At 45.7% G+C, this 19,925-nt stretch overlaps 1 protein-coding gene across 1 annotated transcript; it reads right to left on the bottom strand.

Moving 5' to 3' along the window:
- Positions 1-3,478: 3,478 nt before the first annotated feature.
- AMDHD1 (amidohydrolase domain containing 1) lies at positions 3,479-19,198 on the bottom strand. The gene is made up of 9 exons (XM_038558699.1): positions 19,034-19,198; positions 17,539-17,645; positions 16,237-16,301; positions 14,451-14,728; positions 11,893-12,118; positions 9,378-9,502; positions 5,925-6,018; positions 5,173-5,333; positions 3,479-4,303 (listed from the first exon to the last, which is right to left on the bottom strand). Exons 1-9 carry the CDS (start codon positions 19,168-19,170, stop codon positions 4,198-4,200), a joined length of 1,299 nt encoding a protein of 432 aa, XP_038414627.1. The 5' UTR covers positions 19,171-19,198; the 3' UTR covers positions 3,479-4,197.
- Positions 19,199-19,925: the final 727 nt, after the last annotated feature.

Genomic DNA, 19,925 nt, shown 5'->3' with positions numbered 1-19,925 from the left:
GGGCTGCAGGCGGCGCTAAACCACTGTGCCACCCGGGCTGCCCGAATAAATTAAAATCTTAAAAAAAAAAAAAAAAAAAGGCCGAGGTTGCAATGTGGGCCAATGAAACAGAGATGAATTTTATTGGAGGCTTTGAGGAAATGTTTTTTCTCCTGAGAGCCACAGTAGCCAGGCTTTCTCATTCACCTATTTGACAATAAGGAGGAGGCACAGAGCACCTAGGCCTGTTGACAGCCAGCCCAACCCATTGGGGAATTTGGCATTGGGGCGATGCCAACACTGGATGACAAAACAGAGGGAAGGGAGGAATCTGAGTCTTCAGTATTATTGAGCTACTGGAAAAACCAGTCCTGAAGCCTGTCCTTCTGATGAATTTCCAAGGGTGATCTGATATACTTCCTTATTTTTACAAGTCCATTTTAGTCAGATTTTGAAATCTGTTAGCATCCACAGCTGTTTCTGAGGTACTGTACTGGGCTATATGGTACATCAATATTGCATGTAGTCCTGTATTCAAAGACTTTCCATCTAGTTGGGAACATGCAATGCCCATTACTGTGCCAAGTGTGTGTCCTAGAGAAAAGCACAGTATAACCACAGCACCTTTGAGTCATCAGAGAGGCTTCCTAGAAGTGACTGAGCTGGTTTTTGAGTGATGGCAGTCAGAGGAAGAAGGTAGGAAAAAGGAGAAATATGAGCCAAATGTCAGTGTCAGAAGACATCTATGCCAGGAAACCAATTCTATGTTTGATCTATTTCTATCATTAACCAAACGGTGACCAAGATGGCCCTGGTCTTTGCCCTCACAGCTTATAGCCTAGGTAGGCAGGGGGGCCAGAGGATTAAACAAACAGTAGCAATGTGCAAACAATAAGATGGCAAGGTTGGGAGGCCAGATCAAGAGCGTGAGAACTCATGCTAATGGTACAGTAGGGGAAACAAAACTCAACCAGCACAGAACACCTCAGATCTCGAGGGTGAGTGAGCAAGGATGGGTTGCCGTGGCTCATTAGTGGTTTCTACCATCTGGGTGCCAGGTTCCTGATGTCTGAAGCAACTGCAGTAGAACCACTTGGAAAATATCTGCCCTCACATTTCAGAATAACTTTCCACCACATAAAAATCTAAGAAGCTAGCATTGACTTTATCCTTTCACTGCTCACTGTAATAAAGATCAAGACACTCATGCTTTCGGAGATTTCTGGCAAAACCAATTTAAATTTTAAAAGTATGTATTTCACCAGAGTTCCGTTTAGGAGAACCAGCTCTCAATACACTCTGGCTTTGACTCTTTGATGTCAGTCTTACCAGCCTAATTGGATTGTGAATTCCCTGAAGGCAGGCCTCATTCTAGAACCAGAATTTCAGAGATGGAAGGAATCCAGCCTCTACAGATAAAAAGTTCAAGAAGAAATCAAAGCCTAGATGTCAAGTCCCTGATGTGCGTTTCCTCCAGCATAGCACGTTGCCTCGCCTTTCTCCCATGGCATCTGGTGTGTGTGCCCTCAATTTAGCAAAGGTGATATTGTGCACAATAAGGCAAAAATTGGCTCTCAGGTTGTAGAAGAACTTGTATATTGTGATGATTTGGGGTCTTCTAAAGCTCAACCCTATCTGACAAAATCTTATTCCTTAGGGAGAAATTTAATTTTTCTCCAGGGGGCTGGTGGCCTGATAACCTTAAAAGATTGACAAAAGAAACATTGACCTAGCCCAATGTGGAACACAGAATAGGAGTTTTCTCATCCCACTGCCCACTGTGAGAGCTTTCCACCTGAATGTCTAGCACCCGATACCTCCTACTCTCTCCCCTCAAGGACTAGTTCAAGGTATCTTGCCAGAGTATGCTCATACAACAAATGTTTGAATACCTACTGTGTACACTAAAACCAGATTAATTTTTTTCTACAATAGTCTTCTCCTGGTCCTAACTGGTTTCAAAAATTTCAGTGGCTTTTCCTGACCCTAAGAATGAGGTTCCTACTAGTGATGTTCCAAAGCCCTGTGAATTCTGAGCTGGCCCTAGATCCCCAAGGAGCTAGGAGAGCTCATCACCTGTCTTCTAAACACTTCATAATGTTCCATCTTGGAGCTTTTCTCTCTCATCAAAATCCTTCCAGACCCCAAAGCTAAGAATGATAGCAGCCTCTCCACTCAACTATGGAACTGTCTTTGGTTTTACTTTTACAATTTATTCCCCCATAAGCATCATTCTTTGGCATTATATTAAGGAATTCATATGCTCTTTCCAATCCACAAACATGAATCCTTAACATGAATTCCTGGGTTGGCATACTTAGTATGTTTTAATTAAGTAATTTTCACTGTGACTATCAGTGAATTTTTATCAGCATAAAAATTCATTTATTGATCACCTGCTATGATCCAGTCACCATACTAGATCCAGGGCATGAGGTGGTGGTTGCCCTCTACTAACTTACATTCTAAAGAGAGAGTTAAATCACAGTGCTATTAAGGCTAGCATGGACAATGGGTGTGCAGTAGGGGTGGGGAAAGACTAGCTCTAATTTCCCACATAGAGAAGAGCAGGAAAACCATCTAGGCAAAAGGAACAGTGCTGCAAGACCTGGAACAGCAAAAACAAACTGTGTTTTGAGGCACAGTGTGAAAGCCAGTATGGCTAGGGCCTACGCTGCAGCACTTCTCAGACTTTAACAGGTGTACAATAACCCAGTGGCTGGTTAAGACACAGATTCTGATTCAGCAGGTCTGGGGTGGGGCCATGGTTCTCATTTCCAGCAAGCTCCCAATTTGCAAGGGGTTACAGGACACTGGCCTGGGAGGACTAAGGCAGTTCTGGATGGGTATCCTCTTCTGCTTTCACTTAGAAAAGACATTAATGCTATTTGTTTAAAATGAATGCCTCCTAGAGAGAGTAGGGTGCACTTTACCTTCTTATTCCATAGGTATCAAGATAGACTTCTATGTTTAAACATACCTAGTATTTAATTTTAGCCTTTATATCTATTGTCTGCATCCCAAATTCCTACTGTTGAGTAGGTGTTTGGTCACAGGGGAGGCATCACCCATGGTGACCATGCTGCTCCCACATTCCCTCAAGACTCCCCCAAGTATATGAGGGACAATGCTCCAATGATCCCAAGCTACTAGGTAATGACAGCATTGTGTATTGTTACCCATAACCTCCCAACAAGGAATATTTTGATTTTATTTAAGTGGAATACAGTAAAGCCTCATTGATTCAGCCTTTATTAATGTGTAATGGGTGATAATTTGATAATTTGATTAATATTTACTTCTCAAATTATTCATAAATAGGATAAAGTTTAATAATGCAGTTGTGATTATAAGGATGTCTAAACATTTAAAAAGATTTCAAGTAAACTCATATGGTTTTAGAAACACCTATTTATATTGTTCATTTCCTAAAAAACTATAATAGGTAATGCTACCGATCTACTTACAGGGCTAGAAACAATAATAGTGACAACAAATATTTATTAAGAACTATAAAAATTTTGTTTTTATTTGTAATGTGAATAATCAAAAAATTAAAAATGATTTTTGAAAATTACATTATTGGATTTGGTCCAAATGCATCCATTCTAGGAAGGCCCCTATACCTACATGTAAAATGATGAGTCTTGAACTGTGCTGTGAAGCTCTATTGTTAGAGCAGAGAAGAGATTAGGAATAGAAGGACATCCTCTCTCAGGGGACACTCATGCATTCAAAGAGCTTTTAGAGAAACAATGTGTGGGGAAAGGACAATCTAGCTGCTTATCATAGAAGGCTACATTTGCTTAGTTTGGGACATATCACTTGGATTTCTCACCATCCCCTAATTTTCACAAAATGTAGTTTAAAGACTGAAATTTGAAAAGCAGAAACAAAATGGCAATTTCAAGCCATGTCTACCTAACTGCCAATCTGCTTTTCCCCAATGAAGGCATTTCGATGATACTCTATCATATTAATCTCCAAAATATTTGTAACAAATCTCTGTGAAGTGATGTAATGTTCTAAGATCATGATCCATTTGATTTACCTGTTAATATGTCCAGGTGCACATGTTAAAAGAAATTAATGACTTGATTTTTTTTCAAGTGGATTAACAAAGTACTGAAATATATTTAAGTGACATCACATTGGTAAATCACTAGAGTGTTTTAACTTTTACTGCAACTGCGTTGACTTATACTGTCGCAGAGTCTTCTATTTTCTTTCAGATCTTTCATTTTTATAGATGACTTTTCCTTTAGCTACAACATATTCAATTAATTCATGATGGCCTCCAAACTGGTAAATCAAATGCTCCCATCTAGAAAGAAATCAAACACACTTTAATGCATACAGGTCAAAATCATCACTTTGTCAATAAATGCTAATTTAGAAATACATTCTCTAGAAATGTCTTTATACCTTGTCATCGATATTTGGGCTTTTTAAAAAAATAGTAGATTACTATGATAACTAGTCTATGACTTAAATATTGTTCAATGGTATTATTTAAGTATTTGACCTTAAAATATTTGATCCGATTAAGTGATATACGAAAGGTGACATCAGCATTATTTTCAATAGAGAGAGTGAAGAGTAGAATTACAGAGTTGCTTTTCTTCAGTTGAACTTGAGGACCAAGTAGTGCAATAGGCTTGCTAGGGTCAAGGATTTACAACTTCAAGATTTAGGAAAATAAGACTCAAATTGTTAAATTGGAAGCACAGTTGACAACAGACCGTGGGTGAATAATATGAACCCAGGGCCAAGAAAACTGAAGTGAGGCTTTGGGGATCTGGTAGGGGAAGCCAGAGAGGTGATGAATCAGAAGCAGGGTGACCAGCTGGAGTTGGGACACCCATGGCTCAGCACAAGCTGTAGGTCAGAACTCCAGCAGAAAAACAAGAATGCAAGCCAGGGGCACAAGTCCAAAGTCCAGGTAAACAGAAGAAAAACCTGGAGAGCTATGACAGGTATAAGGCAGATAACGAGACCAGACAAGGGGGTCTATCTACCCTGTTTGGTCTACGACCTGTAGGGAGACTTTCTGGTTGGAAAGGGATGATGATGATGAAGGAGATTGGGGAGCTTCTGAGCCTACACAGAGCCTGATGCAGGAAAGGCATTTAAACCCAGTCCACATGTTACGAGGGACATAAAATAAAATAGCTCGGTTGAGAGGTCATTCACCTGGCCGCATTGATGACAATGAGATCTCCCTGTTTGCCCACTTCCAGGGATCCGTGTGTGTGAGATTTTCCCAGAGCATAAGCTGCATTGATGGTGGCAGCCGCCAAGGCTTCAGGCATGGACATTCTCATGTTCACACAGGCCAGGTGCATGACCACTGGCTGAGGCAGAAAAGAAGAGTGTTAGAGGAAAGTCACAAGATGGCAACTGCTCCCTAGGACATTTCTCAACACGGCGCAACCAATAATGGAAATTAAGTGTGTGGGATGAACTAGCTAAACTGGTATAACATTTTAATTTACATATAAAGATTCTTACGCTTTGGAAAAGATTCCTTTGTTACAGAGATCACACCCTAGCGCCCCTGACCCCCGTGTATTGAGTATTTATTTACAACTTTTCAAGACCACTCACTATGTAAGATGAAAGCCCCCCTACATACTTATTTACTAAAACTTCTTTGAGCTTGTGCTCTCCTCCAAGATGGTAGTAAATTATCGTCAAACCACAATGCCCAAGGCTGAATCAAAAAATTATGCAGATAGAACTTTCTCTCCTCTCTCGATGCCTAGAGGCATCCATGTGGCACAGACGTACCCAATTTACCCTGCTGTCTACACTTTTTTTTTGTTTCACAGGAAAATATTTTCTTAGATCTTTGGTACATTTTAACAGTGAACTATTTTTAAATCATTTATACACATGGTAGAAAACTGATTCTTTGCTCGGAAAGGCACATTAAAAATAGTTACCATTGAAAAGCAATATGCGTTAGGGTTGAAATCGCTGCCCAGAGCAACTATGACTCCTTCATCTAACATCTTCCTAGCGCGAGGTTGCTTCAGTCTAAGAGGAGGGGGCAAAAAAAAGGAAGATGTCAGTCTCTGGAAGTAGAACTTCTGCAGACGAGATGTTCAGAAAAAAAACAGACCTAAGCTATCCAACCCCCGTGTGTTCTGGAGGAAGAAACAAACTCAAGGTTAAGTGTTCAGTGGTGAGGCCAGGTGGAACCCCGGGATTCTTGAATTTTATCATTCTGCTTTTGAAATGACTTGTCTGTGACTAACTTCTTTAATTTGGGAGTATTTTGGCAATCTTTACATACATTCAGAGATTCTTGCTAAGGAAGAAAAATATGACTTAAAATTTTCTTCAAGTGTAACAGACTTTTTTTGACTCCCAAACATAAACAATGGGGTTAAAATAATGCTATTTTTATTAACTTCCATTTTGCAATTTTATTTTTTTTATTTTTTTATTTTTTTCCATTTTGCAATTTTAAAAAATTCATGTCTCTCCCTCTCCTTGGGTGGAGAGGGGTCTCAAACATTTTTTTGTCAGCCCTTTAAAATTTTGAAGGCCTAAGAATCTAATATACAAAATGTCTGTGCTTCTTCCTGGGTTGCAAGTCTCTTTGATCTCCTTGGCAAAATATTATTCTTTAGGACATGACTCAAAAGTTATATCAGAGAAAAACTGAGCCAAACACTGGCTAAAGTGGTGAAGACAGACTGTATAGTCTATTGCAAAAGGGGAAAGAGTCCAGTGTAGACTAGACTGTTTTGATTTGTACAGTGGTAACTGGATGTTGTGTTGTTGTTGTTTTAAGATTTTATTTATTTATTCACGAGAGATACAGAGAGAGAGAGAGAGAGAGAGAGAGAGAGATAGGTAGAGACACAGGCCAAGGGAGAAGCAGGCTCCATGCTGGGAGCCTGACGTGGGACTCGATCCTGGGACTCCAGGATCATGCCCTGGGCTGAAGGCAGATGCTCAACCACTGAACCACCCAGGCATCCTTAAATGGGTGTTTCAAAGAAAGAATAAGAAAGTCGGGAGGAAGAAGGGGCAGGTATTTAAGAAGACAATCCTGAGTGGTAGAAGAGTTATATCTCAAAGGAACAGAGAAAGGATTTACATTTGCAAACTTTGTAAAGTGACTGCTCTAAGAGGAAGTCCAGGGGCCTATCTGCCTATCACCTGGTTTTGCTGGAACAAACAGTAAATTCCCCTGCTACTAGCAGGCTGGGCTCTCTCAGGCAGGTGCTCCCTTTAAGGGGGCCTGGGTCATCCTAGGCATACAGCCTTGAGCTGTCAGAAACTATGTTAGTGTTTATTCAAGGCTCACAGTGTTGTGGGGAGGGGAATAGATAAAATCAGTTGTCTGAGAGCCTACAGGTTTCTAGGCCATGAGTGAGGTCCTTGAAACATTCATAGTCTATGATTGACAATTTGCAGGACTACCTAAGATAATGTTCCTCAACACTGGATAACATGGGATAATGTATGAGAGGAGGTGGGTGAAGCAGAGAGGAGAAGGAGGAAAGGTAGAGCTTAAAATTTCCCCACAGTTCATTCTCTTTTTTATTTTTTTAAAGATTTTATTATTTATTTATTTGAGAGAAAGAGAGAGCATGAGAGGGGAGGGGAGGGAGAAGCAGATTCCCCGCTGAGCAAGGAACCCATATTGGGCTCATCCCAGGACCCTAGATCATGCCCTGAGCTGAAGGCAGCTGCTTAACCCACTGAGCCACCCAGCAACCCTCACAGTTCATGCTGATGGCCTCCCCTCCCCTTCCAGAAATAAAGAGGGGAAAAAATGAGACTGTAGAAGTATCAAGGGAGTTCCAGAAAAACTGAGGTGAATGTATCCTGAATAAACTTAAACAGTTTACAAAAGGTGCATAAAATAATGATTAAAGGAAGTGGCATAAGGCAACTGTTACTCTGGAAATGAGAGTGGAGAAATTTAGGGCACGGCAGGGAGTCCTGCAGGTTGCTCCCGTTGGAGATATCAGAAAAATACCGGACCAGAGAAGCCAGAGAGAAAAAGTGTGGCTTTCTCCAGACTGTATGGTCAGCCCATCTTGCGGTTACCACAGATGGCAGCCGCCTCTGGCATAGGGACAGAGCTCAGACTTCTCTTGCTGAGTTGCCCTTCACAGTGCAATTCTCAGATTTTCGCTCCATCTTTAAGAGATTCAAGGTGAGGTAAAGGAAGAACCTTTTTTTTGGTAAAATTTATCCCTTGGCTGATGGAAAACTAACCAGATTAAGTACTGATTGATGACTGCTGAGACTTGTTGGAAATGCCAAGATACCAAGAATGGTTATTGATTGATATTTCCTGGATGCAATCTGCATTATGTCTACTCTTAAAATTAAGAGAACAGTAATAATACACATATATGTATAACATCATAATATATTTGAGAAAAATACTGCAGTATTCCTATTTTCTCTCCTATAAAAGTTACTCGAAGGGAGCCAAGGTGGCTTGGTCCGTTAGGCATCCATTCTTGATTTTGGTCAGGTCATGATCTCATGGTCAAGAGATCGAGCCCTCTGTCAAGTGTGAAGAATCTTTACATTCTTTCTCTCCTCTCCCTCTGTCCCTCCCCCCAGCTCATATGCACATGGGAGCGCCCTCACTCACTCTCAAACAAACAAACAAACAAATTAATAGAAATTACTCAAAGCCTGGCTTTTCAATCCCTAAAGCAGTGTCTCAACCTTGGCATAATTCATAATTGTAGGTGTGCAATTCTTAGACAAGATAATTCTTTGCGGTGGGAGGTGTTCTGCGGGCTGTGGGATATTATTTCTGGCCACCTATGAGGTGCTAGGTAGCGCCCTCTGGTGATGACATCCAAACCCACCTCCAGACGCTGATTTCTCCAACAGCAGCCATAGAGATGCACTACAGACTAGGCGTATTCAATCCTTAGAGGACAAACAGCAAAATTCTTGGGGAGATTTAACAAAATACACTTAGATATCTCCCCTTTCCTCCCACCCCTGGGGATCTGTGAGGACTGTGGTACCCACTTGCATCCTCTTAGACAACAGCTCCTTCAGATTCTGAACACTGCCAGACCTCTCTAACATCTGATGCATGTTTTTTAAAGCAGAAAGCATACTTCATTATTTTATAGTTATAAACATAACGCACATTGAATTTTTATTTAGAACATTCTCAACATGGGGGGGGGGGGGGGGAGAAAGAGAAAGCTCTACTCTTCCCAATAACCCTGCCACAGAAAGGCCATTTGGTCTAAGGTATCAGGTCTAAGGTATCAGGATACCTCACTCCAGAGTTGGTATCTTCCATGATCTGAGTTTGTAAGGAATTTGGAAGGGCAATGAAATAAGATGTAGGCATCTGGACCTGTGTCCTTATGCCTGCACCTGCCCGAATAGCTCACCTCAGCATGTAGGCCGTGGTGGGCAGGAGGATGGCCGAGCACCTGGCCGTTGCCATGGCAGCGATGCCTTCGTCGCTAGCTTCTTCCAGGTGACTGACCGCCAGGGCTCCCAGCTCAGCCCCGAGCTAAGCAGAACGGGCAGAGAGAGAAAGCTTTCACCAGCAGCAACAACAATCAATAAAGTGCCAGAACATTTTTTTTCCCTGCAAAATATAAACAGCACTCTGCTACTAAAATGTCTTGGCAACTGCTTCTCACAAGCACAAGCCCCCAAATGGGTAAAAGGTTCATGACGGACATTCATTTGAAAAATAGCTAGTGTGCTACTTCCAAAACTATTCTCGAATCCAAGTGCTTACGGATGTTCTTCAAGCAGAGTGATATTGGTAATAAAATCTGACTCTTACAGCATCATTCAAAACACAATAAGGAAAGGTATGCTGCGGTGCCATTGCACTCAGCAGAAACAGATCAGTTAAGAAAACAAACTTTAAAAATGTGAAATTATACATATAACTTGAGAGTATCTGCTGGAGCTTGATTTCTCTCCAGATAAAAAGTCTGGGCTCAATGGTTAGAAGAAAACTAGGTGGAGGTAATGCTATGATGATAATAAGAACATGGCATTCGAGTGGGTTTCTTCTCAGCTTGACACGTGTACACACACACACACACACACACGCAAACACACATGCACATAGTGCCCCAGCCTGTAAGGTGATATGTTAAGCTCTCCAAAGAAAAGAAAGGAAACTCATTTTTGACATTACGCTGTGGCCCAGGGAGGCAGCAATGCCCACACCAGGGCAGGAGAGGGCTGGCCCCTCGTCAGCAGCTAGCTCAGGTCTCAGAGCATTCTGGTCTGGGGCTCTGGGGAGGCAGATGCACCAAAGACAGGCTCTGCTCCCCAGGCGGAGCTTCCTTTTAACCTTGGAGTTACCTTCACTTGCCCAAACTCAATTTGGTTTGATCCCAGGTATTGATCCCTCTGTTTAATTCACCAGTTCACTCTCTACAACCTAAAGTAGCTTGCTGACCACCTAGTTCACATTCATTCAACAAACATTCACCAAATATTTACTCACTAATGGCCAGCTGTATGCCGGGCATTATGCTAACCTCCAGGAACAGGGCTGTGAAGCCATGGGTACGTCCTCAGCCTGTTTGTTTACAGTGCAGTAGGGATTTGACCACAGGGGGACAAGCACAAGGAGGGACAACAGCTCCTTCTTGGAGAGGTTTGGGAAGGATCCCAGAGGAGCAGTAGCTGAGATGGAAAATGGAGGGGTGGGGTAGTTAGAGTTAGCCAGTCAAGGGGTATTCGGATTAGAGAAAGCATGTCCAGAGGCGTGGGGTATCAGGCGTACTAAAACTATTTGTGCTGGCTCATGGTAAAGAGGGCAATGGAAGTAAAAGGGGGAGGAGAGAAAGAAAGAGAGAAAGAGGGAGAGAGAGAGAGAGAGAGAGAGAGAGAGAGAAGGTAAGCAAGAGCTGGATCCCAGTAGGGCTACAGGTATGGAGTATGGGATTTGTCCTGCGAGCCCTGGTGAGACTTCCACTGGTCTGCAGCAATGGAGAAGGAGATCAGAGGCACTGAGGGAAGGGGTTATGGGAACGGGTTAGAGTGCGGGCACGCTTGGCCCGTGGAGAAGAAGCTGTTGGGGAGTCCAGCTGCAAGCAGCTGATGGTGGTGTGACCTAGGCGGTGGGCTGAAGAGAAGCAGATCTAGACCCACTCAGGAGGCAAACCTGGAGGCCTTGCTGGTTGACTGAAATGTGGGGGGGGGGGGGGGGGGCAGACAAGTGATGTCCAAGTTGCCTGCTTGGGCAATACCTAGATAACGGGGTCATTCACCGGGCAGGAAACACAGGACAGGATTTGGAAGTGATATTAAGAGCACATTGGATGTGTTGTGGTTGGGACACAGGTGGAGTATCCACATCTGTTTTTAGGCCCCAAGGGCAGTTGTTTGTTTCATTCCAGAGCTTAGAGAGACATCTAGACACGACTGCGGAGTTCTGTCTGCCTTATTCACTGCTGAATTCTCAGTGCCTGGCACAGGGCACACACTCAAGTATTTGTAGAAAGCATGAATAAATGAATCTGAGCAAGATATAAGATCAGAAGATCAACCTGTGACTATTAATGGTGTGCTCTGCCAACGTTCACCTGGACGCTGCCACGGAAAAACCCTAGAAGCTACATGTGAAATTAGTAGACTTGGCCAGTGTGGCGTTGGGTGCCAACCCAAAGAGGTTATGAATTTGATAAACAAGATCTCAAAAACACTTCCTTTTCTACGAATGCCACCAGCGGGTTATTAAAAAGGTAAATGACCAGCAAAAAAGTACATTTCTAACTGAGATTAGGGATTCTGAGGCCCAACCAGACCAATCCACACCTTGTTCAGACAAATTTCCCCATCTTCTGCCTTTGCAGAAGGCTACTGCCACCTCTGAATAAAGTCTTCTGTAGTATGAGTGTTGACAACGGAAAAACAAAAGGTCAACCACACCTCAGCAGCCTTCATTGGGTGGAGTTCATCCCCGTGGAAGTTAATCTGTAATCCCATCTCTTTTCCACTTTGAAGAATCCTTCTGGTGGAATTGAGATCGAAGACGCCCTTCTCACAGAACACATCTATGTTGTCCACGTGGATTTCCCCACTTGCACCCAGCTCCATCAGCTTTGGGAGGTGGCTATTGATGATTTCATCAGCAGCTTCCACAGCAGTCTTTCCTCTGGGGGAAGAAAATGAGATTACATGGGTAAAATATAATAATAATAGCAATAATAATATTTTGTTTTTCATTGAAGAAAGGCTTTTCTGGCACTGGAAGAATCTGACCAACTGTGGGCAAATGACCTCAAGCCTCACAAAGGCAGAGAAATAATCAAAGGTACAATTCAAGAGTCTTAACATTTGGGATGTAGAAGAGGTATTGACAAGATTTCTATAAGCAATGACTGTACACAGGGACTCAAAGCCCAGCCATGTTGCCTTCGAGAATGCCAGCAAGGCCACCTGGCTGAAAAAGTTCTTGCCAAGGACACTCAGCATCCTGGATGCTTCCCTAATAACCCAACTACAGGTTCCTCACCTGAGTCCTAGTGATCACTTGGACTTTTCCTTCTTCCACACTGTTTCTAGAAGCATCTGCCTAAGTAAGGCTTCTTGTCCCACCATTTAGAACCATGGGGAAAGAGAATTGTGGGAGACCCTGAAATTCTCTCTAAAATTCTGGGGTAGTTTTAGAGTAGAAAGAGCTGGGCTTTTTGAAGTCAGTTGGACACAGAGCCCTACTACTTGCTGGCTATGTAACTTTAGAGACGTCATGTAGCCATCATTTGGCATACTCTGAGCCTCAGACTATATCGTTGAGGGCCAAGACGCAGACCTCAGAGACTCATTCGCAGATGGAGAAAATTCCTGTAAAACCTTAGTCCTGTATTTGGCACACAGAGGTCTCTTGCTCAGCAAAAACCATTTTGGTGGGAAGATAGAGGTGAACCTTGAGGAGACAGGCACTCACATATGTTGCTCCTAATTCTCAAGACAATCAAATAGAATTGTGTGTTATTTAGCTGTTTTATAGATGTTCAAAAAAGTTAAGTGAAGCCCTCAAAATCACCCAGTGGGAAGTAGCAAAGCTGGATTCAAACCCAGGCCTGGTATGGCTCCAAAGCCTAGGACAGCTCTACCACGTTACACTGCCTGTCATCCACCTTATGTTCTGTTTATTTTTATTATTTTTTAAAGATGTTATTTATTTATTCATTAGAGACACAGAGAGAGGCAGAGACATAGGCAGAGGAAGAAGCAGGCTCCCCGCAGGGAGCCTACTGTGGGACTCGAGCTGAAGGCAGATGCTCAACCACTGAGCCACCCAGGTGTCCCTTATGTTCTGTTTAGAAAAACAAAAAAATCTTTCCTATAGACAGATGTCCCAAAAGTCTTAGTGCAGTTTTAAGCATTAATAATTTCAGAAGTATAAATGCTAAAAATGTACAAGAACATCACTGGAAATATTATTTATTTATTTTCTACTTAATTTTGTGAATTTACAATAATAAACTTAATGTTCATTTTTTATTCTCTGACTGAAAATAAGCAAAAAAATTAACATTAAACTTACTTTCCAAAGTGCATGAAACTAAATGTAAAAATATGTTATTAAACTTCCAAATAATTTCTGTAAGCCTGTAGCTCCTACATATCTTAGTTATCAAAACCCAAAACTGCACTAAGTCTTTGTTCTGTTTATTTTCAAGTCCTGGATTTCTTTTGGACCTTTTAATTCTGAAACTGTGGGCCTTTGGGTCTAGAAATTCCAGGACAGATAAGAAGCAGAAAGGAACAGATTTCTCTATAAGAAAGCCATATAGGAGAAACTTCTTAGATAAAAGGGAAAGCTAAAACACATTTACAAGAAAACATGTTTGCTGCTGTTAAACAAGTAGAGATGAACAAAAATAGAAACCATTCTGCGGGCAGCCCAGGTGGCTCAGGGGTTTAGCACGGCCTTCAGCACAGGGTCCCAGGCCCACCTCAGGCTCCCTGCATGGAGCCTGCTTCTCCCTCTGCCTCTCTGTGTCTCTCATGAATAAATAAATAAAAGATCTTTAAAAAAAAAACTTCTAAAAAAAAAAAATTCTGAGTCGTCTTGACCTCAAGATTTGATCTACCTCCTACACGGTGTTACTTTTAATCTCTAGAGTGTCATTATGCTGCCTTGGGCAACTAGTTAAAGTAATATGTCATTTTAAAGGATCTATGAGGCGGCATTGCTTTTTATTAACCAAACGAGTTTTGAGCATCTCTTCTTTTCTTCCTCGCCCGTCATTAAGGGACTAGCAAACTGATGACTGCGAGGGGCCTTCCTAAAACCGCCCGCGGAGAGGACTATTAGAATCCATCAGAACACCTTTCTAAGGGCTTCTGCTGGACTCTGCAAGCCCCAAAAGCGCCGCCGCACCTCCAGCCCTGGCAACGCATCCCCACTTAGGCGCCACCTGCCCCCTCCCTCCTCTATTTTCGACGCCCCACGTCAAGCCCGGGCGCACGGAGGTTACTTTGGCACCGAGTGAGCCCCGCAGTACGTGGCCGAGATGCCGATGGGCAGCTGCCGGCGGGCGCGCTCGATCACGCGCAGCATCTTGAGCTCCGTCTGCAGGTCGAGGCCGTATCCGCTCTTGCACTCCGCCAGCGTGGTCCCCGCGCGCACCATGCTCTGCAGCCGCCCCCGGAGGGAGCCGAACAGCTCCTCCTCCGAGGCTTGGCGCGTGTGCTCCACCGTGAAGTTGATCCCTCCTCCAGCCTGGTGGATATCCATGTACGTGGCACCTGCCAGCTGAACACAGGGCTCGGCCTTAGGCTGGCCGCACGCGGGAGGTGGCCGGCAGGGCCGCGGTGCACCCCCCCGTCTCCCGGGGGGCGATATCCAAAATGATTAACAGTTGGCATGTCAGGGACACCAGCAGATCAGAAAGGATGCTGGGGTACAGAGCCAGGGAGGCCCCTACTGTGCCGGCTGGTGGGGAGCCCGGGGTGGGGGGTGAATATCCCAGGAAGGACTGCGATGGCAGAAATGGGAGATGGGGGGGGGGGGGGGCACTTAGGGTCTACCACAGCAGCGGCAATCTACCAACCAGCCCAGAAGTATTTCAGTATTTTAACAACCCGGTTGGCCCCAGTGTATACCGACAAAGTCTCTGTCCGCCCCTGGCACCTATGAGAAAACAAAGCTTAAGCAATTCAGGAACCCTGCTACAGTTATTCCAAATATCCACTAAGGGGACCCTGGAGGGGGGTATCCACCTCTCAGTATCTGACCACTAGGGTTTGGGGCCTGACCTCTGTCACTCAAGCAAAGAAGCTCTTCCTGGGTTCCAGTTACTCTGGGCAGCAAGGTGGGTGGCACAAACGAAGTATGCCAGCCTGGTGTCTCCCTACCAGAGTTTCTTTTCTTTTCTTTTTTAAGATTTACTTGTTTACTTATTCATGAGCAACACAGAGAGAGGAGCAGAGACACAGGCAGAGGGAGAAGCAGGCTCCCCGCAGAGAGCCCGATGTGGGACTTGATCCCAGATCCCAGGATCATGCCCTGAGCCGGAGGCAGATGCTTAACCGCTGAGCCACCCAGGCGTCCCTCTATTTTGTTTTTTGTAAGATTGTATTTATTTGAGAGAGAGCAGGTGCAAGCAGGGGGAGGGGCAGAGGGAGAGGGACAAGCAGACTCCCTGCTGAGTGCTGAGGCCTACTTGGGGCTCCATCCCAGGACCCTGAGATCAGGACCTGAACTGAAGTCAGATACTTAACAGACTAGGCCACCCAGGCTCCAGAAGGCAGCCCAGTTCTGTTTTAAAGGGATGATTCTAAAACATACATGCATAGGTACATACATAAGGATTCTACAGGTAAAAAATTTTGATAACTATTATACCTAAAATGATTGCTGGCCCTGTGCATAGCATAAATATTTGGACAGTTATAAGTTAGTTTTGTTGCAATTTATTTTGCATAGTCCAGGCCAGTAAAAATATCCATGAAAAAGAAATGTAGGGGATCGCTGGGTGGCGCAGCGGTTTAGCGCCTGCCTTTGGCCCAGGGCGCCATCCTGGAGACCCAGGATCGAATCCCACATCGGGCTCCCAGTGCATGGAGCCTGCTTCTCCCTTTGCCTATGTCTCTGCCTCTCTCTCTCTCTCTCTCTGTGACTATCATAAATAAATAAAAATTTAAAAAAAAGAAAAAGAAATGTAGACATAAGTTGCAAAGCCTAATGGCCAATAACTCTTTAGAAAAAGACTTGTCTGTACTTGTGCCTTATTTTGACTTGCCATCGTTAATTGCAGTTACCTTCATTGCAAACTCGTGAACTCTTTCACCAGCCCATACTGGATGTGTGTGTGCATCCACCAAACCTGTAATCAATGAATCAAATCATCTTTAAAGCTGAGAAAGAGAAAGCCCTTAAACAGCAGGCCAATGATCCCATACCACTCTTGGGAAAGCAAGATGATGGTAAACCATCTTGGAGGAGAAGAATTTGTCTGTAGGTTTCCTCCAACAGAAAGGAAACAAGAATACTGTCTGCACTGGTCTAGAAAGCTTTGGTGCAGGAGGGCGACTGGCATGATGAGAATGCCCATTAAAGAAATACCTACAGCCCCTTTTGCCCACTAAGTCCGTGCTCACCAAGCAAGCTTTTGTTTTTTTTTTAATACGATTTTTTTAAAGATTTTATTTATTTATTCATAGAGACAGAGAGGCAGAGACACAGGCAGAGGGAGAAGCAGGCATCATACAGAGAGCCTGACGTGGGACTCGATCCAGGGTCTCCAGGATCACACACCCTGGGCTGCAGGCAGCACTAAACCGCTGCACCACCAGGGCTGCCCCCAAGCAAGCTTTTGAAACAGGTGTCACCTCTATTATGTGAGGAAAACAAAGGACTATATCACCAAGGAATAATCTGGGTACGAAAACAGAATACTATCCTTCCTCACTTTGAGAAGGAAAAATATGAAATCAGAAATATGAATTCTCCTTCAAAAAAGAAATGCAGTTTAATTGAAGAGACACTATAAGCAATCATGTGAAACGTTTGTTTATCCAGGTACAGCTCAAGTAAAGTGTGTCTTTCCAGAATATTTAAAATACCTTTTGGACTAAATGTCTCATTAGGGGTTCTGACTGGATTAAAATCAAGAATCTCTATTCAGAGTGCATCAGGTTTTTTTTTTTCTTGATCTATTTTTTGAAATAGATTAGTAAAATTCTTCCAACAGCTTTGAACCTAAACACAACTGGTTTGTCTTCAGCATCTCAGTGGGAAGAAGTGACCTGAATGAGTAGGTTTCATTCCCAGCTCGCCCTTTACCTGTCCAGCAATCTTGGGTGGGGTACTGCATCCCTAAACTGGAGTTTTCTAATCTGTAATATAGAGATAATGATACTTACCTTACAGGGCAGTTATAAGGATGCAAGATGAAACCACATTTGTAAAGCAGCTAGGCATTCAGTGGTAGAAATTCAATGCACAGTACCTATTCTTATATTTTAATATTATTTCAAGACCCTATTTAAAAGAAGCTGCTCCTCTTTCTCTTTACATTACTAAAACTGGTTTCAGGGCTTTACTGGAAAAAAGGTTAATACCTGGCAAGATGCATTTCCCAGAACAGTCGATTCTTTCTTCGAACGTTTCTTCAGAAAACAGTTTTTGGATAGCGTCAGCAGGACCGATGGCTTTTATAAACCCATCCCTGAAGAAAAATCAAGAAATAATTACTAAAGTGTGGATAAATACTGTGGAAAAACTAAAGATTTCAAATATTGGGTATCAGTCAACATTTACCGTATTTCCTTCTTGCATCTGCGTCTTTTGGGGGAAAAAATGCCACATGCCAGCAAAACAAGTCAAATCACAGATACAGAGAGTGCCGGCTATTCCCCAAGGTCAGTGTTCCCTCCTCCCTGCAGCGCTAGATTCCTAAATGTTAGCTGAACACATGAACACCCAGAATGAAACCTACCTTTCTGGGTTTCCCGTTAACCAGGTGCCCCCTCATGACTAAACTCTAACCAATAGGTTCGTTTTCTCTTCCTGTTCCCTACTGTCTGGAAGGCGGACACCAAAAGGAGAGATGGGGCTGTCACCTTGGATGATGGAGTGGGGAAGGCTCCTGCACGACCGAGCAAGAGAGACCGGCCTCCGGACTCCACAGGGCAGGGCTGTCAGTCAGCCCTGGATTTCTACCTCTGTCCAGTTCTGGTAACTGGTTGTTGGGTTGTTTTTGTTTTGTTTGTTTGTTTTTTAGATTTTGTATATTTACTCATGAGAGACACAGAGAGAGAGAGGCAAAGACACACGCAGAGGGAGAAGCAGGCTCCTTGCAGGGAGCCCCATGCGGGACTCGATCCCAGGACCCCAGGATCAGGACCTGAGGCAAAGGCAGAGGCTCAGCCACTGAGCCACCCGGGGGAGCCCTCTGTTAACTGGTTTTTAACAAACTTTTAACAGTAACCCTGGGAATGTTTTTATCTCGTTGTTAATTAAACACACACGGTCCCTGAAAGCTGGGCTGTTGCACAACCCTAAGCAGCCTCAGAAAAGCGCCAGAGCACCTTGCGCAAGGGCGCCGCGGCGGGGCTGGGGCGCTGCAATTCCAATGGGCATCCAAGCCCCCTCCCACTGCGGGCTCGTCCTCCCGAACTTCGCTGCTCTCTTACTCACCTCTAGCGGGAAGCACGGAGGGTTAAATGAAAAACAAAACAAAGCCAAACAAAGCAAACCGATAATGTCCTCTTTTTCTGGTGGCTGAATCGTTGATTTCCTACCACCCCCAAACCATCACCAGCTGAACGTTTTCCGCACACCCAAGGGGTTGGGCGGGAGGGCGTTTCGTGAACATGTAAAGCCCCAGAAGTCCACCGCAGAGGCGCTGCTTCCAAAGATCTGGGGATGGGGGGACGCGGAGGGAAGGGGGTTCAGCCTGAGAGCGTTTTCCCACGGAATGACAGCCGGTCGCCGTCACACAAGGTAGGGGGCAGCAGGTGCCCGAAGGACAGGCCCGCGGTGGCTCCCCGGCGGCGGGAAAGCTTGTCCCCGGTTCCCTCCTCGGCGCACAAGTTCGGGGAAGGGGCCACTTACGTGCCCACCACCAGGCTGGCGCCCTCCAGCACCGCCAGGCTGTGCAGCGCGTCCCCCGCCAGGAAGCGCTCGCCGCGGGCGCACACCGTCACCACCTGCCGCGCGTTCTCCAGCAGGAGGCGGTGGCCGCCCGCCATGGCGCCGCGGGTCCCCGGGAGGCCGCCCGGCAGGACGGAGGGCGGAGGGGGCCGCGGGGCCGGCGCGCGGGACTGGGGCCGGCGGCGGAGGGCGCGAGCGGAGGAGGGCGCGGGGCGGAGGCCGCGGGGAGGCAGGCGGGGGCGGCACCGCGGGGCCGGGGGTGGAGCCGGGGCGCGCGCTCGCCGCCCCCGCATCCGCTCGGCCCCGCCCCCTCCAATCCGCTCGGCCCCGCCCCCCCAATCCGCTCGGCCCCGCCCCCTCCAATCCTCTCGGCCCCGCCCCCTCCAATCCGCTCGGCCCCGTCCCCTCCAATCCGCTCGCCGCCCCCCCATCCGCTCGGCCCCGCCCCCTCCAATCCGCTCGGCCCCGCCCCCTCCAATCCGCTCACCGCCCCCCCATCCGCTCGGCCCCGCCCCTCCAATCCGCTCACCGCCCCCCCATCCGCTCGGCCCCGCCCCCTCCAATCCGCTCACCGCCCCCCATCCGCTCGGCCCCGCCCCCTCCAATCCGCTCACCGCCCCCCATCCGCTCGGCCCCGCCCCCCCAATCCGCTCGGCCCCGCCCCCTCCAATCCGCTCGGCCCCGCCCCCTCCAATCCGCTCGCCGCCCCCCCAATCCGCTCGGCCCCGCCCCCTCCAATCCGCTCACCGCCCCCCCATCCGCTCGGCCCCGCCCCCTCCAATCCGCTCACCGCCCCCCATCCGCTCGGCCCCGCCCCCTCCAATCCGCTCACCGCCCCCCATCCGCTCGGCCC

This window comes from Canis lupus, chromosome 15 (genome assembly GCF_011100685.1).
Source record: "Canis lupus familiaris isolate Mischka breed German Shepherd chromosome 15, alternate assembly UU_Cfam_GSD_1.0, whole genome shotgun sequence".
NCBI lineage: Eukaryota > Metazoa > Chordata > Mammalia > Carnivora > Canidae > Canis > Canis lupus.
Note: the sequence above shows the minus strand (reverse complement) of the source record. Positions and strands in the feature narration are given on the sequence as shown.